This window comes from Aplysia californica, unplaced genomic scaffold, assembly GCF_000002075.1.
Source record: "Aplysia californica isolate F4 #8 unplaced genomic scaffold, AplCal3.0 scaffold00071, whole genome shotgun sequence".
Taxonomy (NCBI): Eukaryota; Metazoa; Mollusca; class Gastropoda; order Aplysiida; family Aplysiidae; genus Aplysia; species Aplysia californica.
In genome coordinates this window covers 905,497-914,275 of record NW_004797341.1, presented here as the reverse complement: position 1 = coordinate 914,275, position 8,779 = coordinate 905,497, and the positions used below count along the sequence as shown (strand labels likewise).

Below are 8,779 nucleotides of genomic sequence, written 5' to 3'. Positions count from 1 at the left end.
CTGTAACCCTGAACTTAAGCGAGGTCTACATGACGTAACAAGGTCAGTGTTAGAAGTTGGAATGATGTAGTGGTGAAAGTTGTATTACTCGAGTGTGTATTCCAATGCAGGATGAATGAAGTTGATTGCAAATAAAATCTGTTCACCAAACAAAGTAACAAGAAGAGAGTGAAAGAATTAGGTCCTCACCAACCCAAAGATATCAAAATAATACAGCCAACAAAAAGTGGAGTGGCTTACAGTCAGCGTTAGCAAATACTCATTGTAGGCCTGCTGTTTCTCCTGTCTGCTTTTTGGAACTGAGGACCCCAAGTAATAGTCTAAGACAGGTTTTACTGATCTTGTTCAAGTGAAACAACGCATTAAAGTCACGTGGCATCAAGAGCACACGTAAACAATGCCGTTAAGTATCATACTTTCAGGACAAGTAGACATAGCAGCGCAGCTAGTCGTTGGTCATCGCATTGCAACGTCTCACAATAACGAACAAGTGAGAAAGAACAGGCACATATTGTGTAAGGTTTTCGAGTGTATTTTGTTCTGTTAAACTCGCAAACTCGCCCTTCGCGGTCATGAAAAGGGTGATTTGTCGGGGAACAGAGGTATTTTTCGCTAATGCTATGCAGGCTCTTCGACATTTTTGCCCGCTCTATAAAATGCATTGGCGTTCTCAAACGTGTTTGCGGAATATTCCATGGCTGTCTGAAACAAAGTGGAATTTACAGTCTCGACTAATTAGCAGTCTTCATTAGGAAAGGAGAGATCCAGCTTTGTCTTGCAGAAATTCAGTCTGAGCAGAGGGACGATAATTCCGTCCACGGTGGTATCCTGAATGTATAAGAGCAAAACATTTCTCTTCTTTTTGCACTTTTTCAACAAAGTGTACATGCACGTTGAGGCTGTTTATGGGATCCCCTAACACAGAAGTACAATGCCCATAGCAACCTAACAAGCTCTAGACACGTTTAAAGTAGCCGTCTATGAAATTAGAAACATTCGTACCGGTAGTGTTCTATCAACAAAACAGACCACAGAAAACACGCGTCCATGATTCGCAGACATTACAACACCAACGAAATTGTTGCAAAGCAGGCCTGTGACATATATAAATAGTTAATCAAATTGTTGACAATTTCTAAAAGCAAAATAAATTCAACGCACTATCAATCTTCCACTCATCCAAATTTCAGGACAACCAAAGGTCTACTGTTCTTTTAGGATTGTTTACAGAAATATTACTGTTTTGCATAAAAAATAAAGTTACAAACAGAATTATAAGTATTGCATTGCAATGAAATATTTAATTAAGTCTGCTCGAGGTCGTATAATCCAGGGCTTTTATTCAACTCTGAAGGACTATAAACTCAACACAACATTCAGAGAAGTATGCTCTCTCTCTCTCTCTCTCTCTCTCTCTCTCTCTCTCTCTCTCTCTCTCTCTCTCTCTCTCTCTCTCTCTCTCTCTCTCTCTCTCTCTCTCTCTCTCTCTCTCTCTCTCTCTTCCCCCCCCCCTTCCTCCTCTCTCTCTTTCTCCCTCTACCCGAGGACAAAATTTATCGCTTTAGAGTGTGTGTTCACTGGGGGCGGGAAGACAGGGAAAAGATCGGTGTGAGTATCGTGCTAAGGAGAAAAAGAGAGTTGAGACATCTTGGAGAATAGAAGGATATTGTAATAAGAACAAAGCGCAGAGATATATAGATTTTTAGGCGATCGAGTCGGGCGATCGGCCCGATCGGCCGATCCCAGCCGTAGTGGGCCCCCCATTTAACGCCAGCCACCCTAGATCGGGCGAGTAGCCTGACGCTAGCCACCCGACATCGGGCGAGTAGCCTGACGCTAGCTACCCGACATCGGGCGACTATCCTGGCGCTAGTCACCCGACATCGGTCGAGTAGCACCGGCCAAAAAACAACAACAAACAAGTGATCGAAATTGTGTTAGTAGGGAACGTAAAGATCACCACAGAAGCCATCCTTGCAGGAGTTGAAACCGGAATACATTGGCTATTTACAATCGTCTTCCAGAGCGGGGAAAATGTATGCAAAGATCCTAGGGCAAAGCACTTGCGCAAAAGCCAAACATCTTCTCAGTGATGCCAAGTTTGGTTTTAGAAAAAAAAAGAGGGTGCACTGGTGCAATCTTTGCACTCCGACAACTGTGTGGAGAGGGCATTGGAATACGACCAAAGATCTTGTATTTGTGGATCAAGAAAAAGCCTTTGATTGAGTAAATAGAAACAAGCTATGGAAGATCATTGAGCAATACGACATTGAGGGACAACTGCTAGACAACATCAGGGCTATTTATGCCAACAGCAGAAACGCATTCTGCACTACCAGTGGAACATCAGACTGGTTTGTAGTAACATCCGGAGTCAGGCAGGGCTGCAATCTCTCCCCTCTGCTCTTCGTGATCTACATGGAGCAGATTACTAAGGACGCCAATCCAGACACAGAAGTACTCAACGAACTCATGTTTGCAGACGACCTGGCAATGATGAACAATAAGACTCAACTACAGGAGCATATGAACCAACTAAACACGAGCTGCGAGAAATATGACATGAAGATCAGTGTTAGCAAGACAGAGGCCATGACAGTTAGCAGGAGACCAGACAAAGTGGATATCGACATCAAGGGATCCCAACTACAAGTAAAACAAACAAGCGAATTCAAATACTTGGGCAGCATTTTCACAGAAAATGGAAAATTAGATCGAGAAATTGAGAGTAGATGCCAGAAAGCCAATGAAGTCAGCTGTCAACTCGCCCCTCTCCTGAAACATCCGATCCCAACATCCCCATGAGCACCAAGGCGAAACTCATCAACGCCATTTTCCTTGCCAACTCTTACATGATATCAGTGCCAGACATGGTACTCCCTAACAAAAGCCCTTGAGAGGAAGCTGGTCACATGCGAGATGAAATGTCTAAGAAGAGCGACTACATGTAACAAGACAAGAAGAGACAAAATAAAAAATGAAATCATAAAGGGACAAGGTAGGAGCAACACCAGTCCTATCACACATTGAAAAACAAAAGATCAAGTGGTTCGGACACCTCAGACGGATGCCCCCAAACCAACCAGCTCTGAGTGCATATAACATCAAATTTTATGGCTGGAGAGCCAGAGGAATACCAAGGCGACGCTGGAGTGAATCAGTAGCAGACACCCTCAGAGTTCACAGGATGTCCCTCCTACAGGCCACTCGCCTTCCTTCAGACAGACGCCTGTATCTCCCCGCGACACCCACCAGTACAAGCGGAAGAATGAAGTAAGGTAAGTAAAGTAAGTAAAGAACATCTACATTTAAACTAAAATAATGTCCGTCTGTCCGTCTCCTCCCCCCTCCCTCTTTCTCTCTCTCTCTCTCTCTCTCTCTCTCTCTCTCTCTCTCTCTCTCTCTTTCTCTCTCTCTCTCTCTTCACCCCTCTATCTCCCACCCCCTTTCTCTCATACTTTATGTTGATGGTTCTACATTAAATCACTCTTGTAGTTATTTGTATGTTCCTGTCAACTTCCACGTTCATGCAGGTGATTCAGGTGAGCAATAAAGTGGCCAGCTCAGTCAAATAAAAACGTTTTTTGGTCTTTTTTTTTAGTCAATACAATTTAGCTGGAACAGTACTGGCAGATATAATAATACAATAACGTAAAATAAAACTCTCCGAGAACAGGTCTATGGAAGTAATTTGTGCTTTATTTCAGCCAAACAAAACACAAATTGATGTGATAAGCAAAATGGAAACAAATACAAATATAAAACAAGAGACCTTATATTCTTTTTTACTTTCTTGAAGGCAAAAATAAAAGTCTTTGCCAAAGGTACACAGGCATCATAAACTAAACGGCAGCAGTAGGGTCAATGGTAAACAGAGAAAACATGACGTCAATGGTCAAGACTCACTTTTCTAAGGGAAAAAGCAAATGGTTGGTTTCACAAGCCACAAAGGCTACCGGTTTTCTTTTTCTTTGATCCTCTTCTCAAAACGTTGACAAAAAGAAAAGGAATGTTAATGATTTTAGCACCCATAAATTATGGCAGCTTGCACTGTTCGCTTCCCCAGAAGGTAAGATTGGTTCAGAATGCTATCAGGTTAGCTGGGGCAATAGTATAGATCAGATTGCAAAGTGCATAGAGCTTGCTGTTGAGCAGATGCAACGTCTAAAGAGACACACACGTTTAAGCAACAGAGAGCAGAACATTCATCCTTTTCTCGCATTCATGGCCACCGACAATTTCTGGTACACACTTGTCTCATCAGCCAGATTCGCCATCATCACAGAGCATAAACTTATGGTAAAACAATACATCACAAACATCATCATCCGTTCAGATGGAACATAATGCCTTCTACTTCCCCTGGAAGTAGTTCTGAATTGATACGTGAGGCATTGTGATGAAATCAGGAGCTCAGCAAAATTTTAATGAAATCGAAGAAAACGGCATTTTCCCGATAGATAATTTTTATTGAATTTTTTATTTTTGTTTTTTAGCCCAACACCTTTTACCTCCATGTCACAACACATTTATGGGCGGATTTTACTGAAAAACGTTGATTAGAGGTACAACAAATGTAAATTTTCAAATTCCAAGGCACCAAACTTTGGCGGCTATTTTTTCGCAATTTTACTTGTGCTACCAGGTTACTGTACCTCCTTGAAATGTAAACAACTCAGTTTCTATTCAAGATAGATTACTATTCTTTTCAACAATTTTAAGCAAGACAAATGAACAAACTGTAAGATGATACCAATAACTCTGTAGGTTCAAAAATTTGACGAGCACCTGATTCCATCGCGTTGTGACACATAAAATGGATTCCACACCTTAAGAACTCCTAGTCCGCTAACCCATGGGCTAAATGGACCTAGGTAACTGACAGTACCGCAAAACCTCTATCAAACCAAACTAAAACCTAGCAGGACTTCTAATATGAATAGAAAGAAAGATAGAGGGTGATAAAAAGTGGGTCTTCACACTCGCAATCCTATATCACCCACATCTCGAGCCAACCTCAGAACTTGCAGCAGAACTGAACAAAGTACTATCCAATGAACAAATTGTGCATAAAGGCTGGAAGGAGTCAAGACCTTTAGTCTGCCCATGTAAAAGAGTAAATTATAGGTAAAAGCTCTTCTAAGAAACTTGTATAAGTATAATGGTATATATAAAACATGACTCCAAAACGACACTCCCTTTCTGCTAAGCAGATGACCTGATGACAAACTTTCTCCCTTTAGCTGTCCCCAAAATTTACAGGAATGAACACATGACCTGAAATGCTAATATCAGTATGAAGAAACACACACGAAAGTCCATGTTGTGAATTTATGAGACATTTTTCACTGAAAAGGAGCATGAGGGGCAAAATGAAAACACACAGTGGTTCGCAGTAAAATGGATGACTAGTCGTAAATTTGTTGAAATGATGTGACTTCACTTGGTCTTTCCTCGGACAAATCTGTGGATCAGAGAGACAAGAATAAGAAGGGGTGAAGTTGTAAGTCTTTAAAAACTTTTCTTTACTTTTTTAGCACTGAGGCATTTCCATACATGCTTGTACATACGAGTTTTTTTGTTTTTTTTAGTAGTTTTTACGGTGCTCGCAACTGGACAAGGTCATATGAGCGCCGAGGGGTGGATGTCAACAGAGAAGTCCATACAGGGAATCAGGCTTACTCTGCTCACCTCTCTAGCTTCAACATCACAAAGTCTGCTTCGATTATCAAGGCAGCCCAGAAATAGCGGGTGACAAGAGAGTGACAAACATACAAACAAAGTAGAGGAAAATGACGATAGTAAGGATTAGGAAAGAAAAAGCAGCAGTTCCTCTTATGCAGTTCAGGCACAGTAATGAGCATGACATTGGTGAACTGACCCATTTAAAATTCTACTGAGCAAATGAACATGTTAATGTCCCCCATTTGGCAATGGCCTAAAGACACTTCAGTCAGTAGCACTGCCCTGGTGGGGATTGTACATTTTTTTAAAAAGATTTTCACTCAGGAGAGATTCAAACACAGCCATAATACATTTCTCCTTAGTAAGAATATGCAACTGCACAAACTGTGTCTTCTAAAACATTCTTTAAACACCATTAAAGAAAATGGTGATGAACCAATTAGGGAGATCACATAGATATCTAGGTCTACACACAAGTAAAGTGCTAAAAGGTAAACAAAAACAATTTTTTTTAAAAATCACAAGTTAAGATTTTGACATCCTTGCTCATAGTGAGTTTTGTAAGTTTTATAAGTGTTTTATAGCACAATAAGGTCATAAAAGTGCCAAAAATTAGAGGTGTTACAAGAGAGTAACAAACACAAAAAAGAAGGAGAGATTTAAGGACGATAGATGTTTGATAGGAAAGAAACACACCAGAGCACCCGCCAACCAATAACACTTATAGTGAAATAGAAACAACAAAAATAAATCACAGAGAGCAAAGATGAACTGCAAGGGTAAACTCTTTTGTGCTTCAAGTCTTCATTCTCTCCCTCTCACAGCTACAGATTTACATTGAATAATTGATTCTGCAAACTAAAAATGTGCCTTTTTGGGGTGAATATTATGCGCAAATGCATACCTATCTTCATGCATTCACATGTACACATAAACACACACACACACACACACACACACACACACACACACACACACACACACAGAAGTGCCCATCAACACAATTGTACACAAACATACAGATATACAAACATACACACAAACTCAAACACATTCACATATATACATATTTAAACACACACAAACACGTACATGTTATGTCTCTATCAGACACACACACACATACACAAAAACACAACAACAAAATATTCATACTTAGGCCTACATTCACAGACACACAAACTAATACACATTCACACCCACTTACCTTCACATACACATTCCCATACACACACAAATAATTCCAAAACATTCACACCCCCACACACACCCACACACGCACCCACCCATCCACACACACACCTCCTTCTACTAGTTCCCATCTCTCCCCATGACATGAGCCCCACCCACCCCTACTCTATTCTTTCATTAACTTGCCACCACATTACCCGTCCTTTAATCACCCATCTGCGAGCCTTCATCAATTCAGTCTGGGAGCTAAAGGCCACTCTTGGCTGTGAGCTAAACTAAATGGGCGAGACGAGCTGAGAGCTAAATGGGCGAGATGAGAAATGTGAGCGAAATGATGGTCTTCACGCACCGTTAGTGAGCATAATACGTTAATAGGCACACGACAAGTTACTCACTGTTGAGAAGACATCGTAATATATAATATTCGCAAATTGAAACTTGTTTTTGAAAAAACAATACTCGTTAGAAAAGTAATACATGTTTTCAAAAGTAAGACATGTTAGAAAAGTAATGCATGCTACAAAATTATATACATATTTTCAAAATGTGATGCATGTTAGAAAAGTAATACATGTTTTCAAAAAGTAACACATGTTCAATAAATTATGCATACGTTACCCGAGCAGTAGTAGTACATTTGTACATGTTGGAATCCGAATAGTAATACGTATTTGAGAGTCTTTATTTGGTTGCACATATAGATCAATTTATTTGCCTATCTATTTATTTATATTATTTTTTTTCGTTTATCCATTTATGCATTTGTGCATTTATTTTTTGTTTTTGTTTTTTTGTTTTTCTTTTGATGGTGGCGATAGAAGGTTCCCTTTGTTGTTGTTGATGATGCGATGGTATTGTTTTTGTTCTTGACTATTGCTCACCACTTTCTCTGAATTGGTTCCATGTTGATCTGACATGCCGGCGACCCTGCTTCAAACGTCTTTTTCGGGGCTTAATAAATTTCTGTGGTCCCTATGTGATGTTTGTATGTCTCTCTTTGGCCTTTTTGCTCAGTTCCTCGTACATTACCGGCGTCTGTCTGTGATTCTGCGGTCAGGCACTTCGCTGTCGAAAGCAGGAGACCCCAGTTCGACTCCTCGGTATGGATAATTTTTTATTGTGACAGGCACTGTGGGAAGCCGCCTCCTAAATCTAAATAATCCAATCCCCCCACCCCCCAAACAAGGGCGTTGCTACTGACTGAAGTCATCTTTAGGCCATCCCCAGAGGATGGATATCGATATGTTCTTATGCGCTGTAGGATTGTAAATGGGCTGATTTTTCAATGCCATGCTCATACTGTGCCTCTGCTTCTTTTGTATTTTTGTCACTCTCTTGTCAACTGCTATTTCCGGGGTGCCTTGATAGTCGAAGCAGACTCTGTGCTGTTGTTGAGACGAGAGAAGTGAGCAGAGTAAGCTTGATTCCCCATTTGGACTTCTCTGTTGACACCCACCCCGTGGCGCTCATACGAGATGACCTTATGCAGTTGCGAGCGCCGTAAAACCTTACTAAAACTAAAACTAAATCATCTGAATCATGTCGACGAAAGCGTACAAACACGTACGTTTATTCCAAAGAAATTCTTGTTCTGTTTTTCTTGTTTCCATGCTCTTGGCAATATGCCTTGTAGATTTTTTTGCTGTATGGTTCATACCGGAAATTGTCATTAAATTAAAAGTCACGCCTCTTAGATATCTCCACACGATGTTTAAAGTGGCGTCGAATCCCTAATAACATGCGCTTGTCTATGGGAAACCACTAGCGAAGGTCGGAAATTATACGTTCTCTTGAGGCTTGGGGTTTTTTTTCTTTTTTTTTCTGTTTTTTGTTTGGTTAGATTTTGGGGGTTTTTTCTTTCAGAAAAATATCACAAGCTTTTGTGGTGGTTGGGGAGGGGGGG

The 8,779-nt window shown here is 40.6% G+C and overlaps 1 protein-coding gene across 1 annotated transcript in view; it reads right to left on the bottom strand.

Moving 5' to 3' along the window:
- Positions 1-3,679: 3,679 nt before the first annotated feature.
- The window catches only part of LOC101860007 (HEAT repeat-containing protein 6), a 64,869-nt gene continuing 59,769 nt past the window's right edge, over positions 3,680-8,779 (bottom strand). The window contains exon 25 of the mRNA XM_005093882.3: positions 3,680-5,464. Within this exon, the coding sequence (XP_005093939.1) occupies positions 5,409-5,464 (56 nt within the window). The 3' untranslated portion in view covers positions 3,680-5,408. The remainder of the gene's footprint in view (positions 5,465-8,779) is intronic.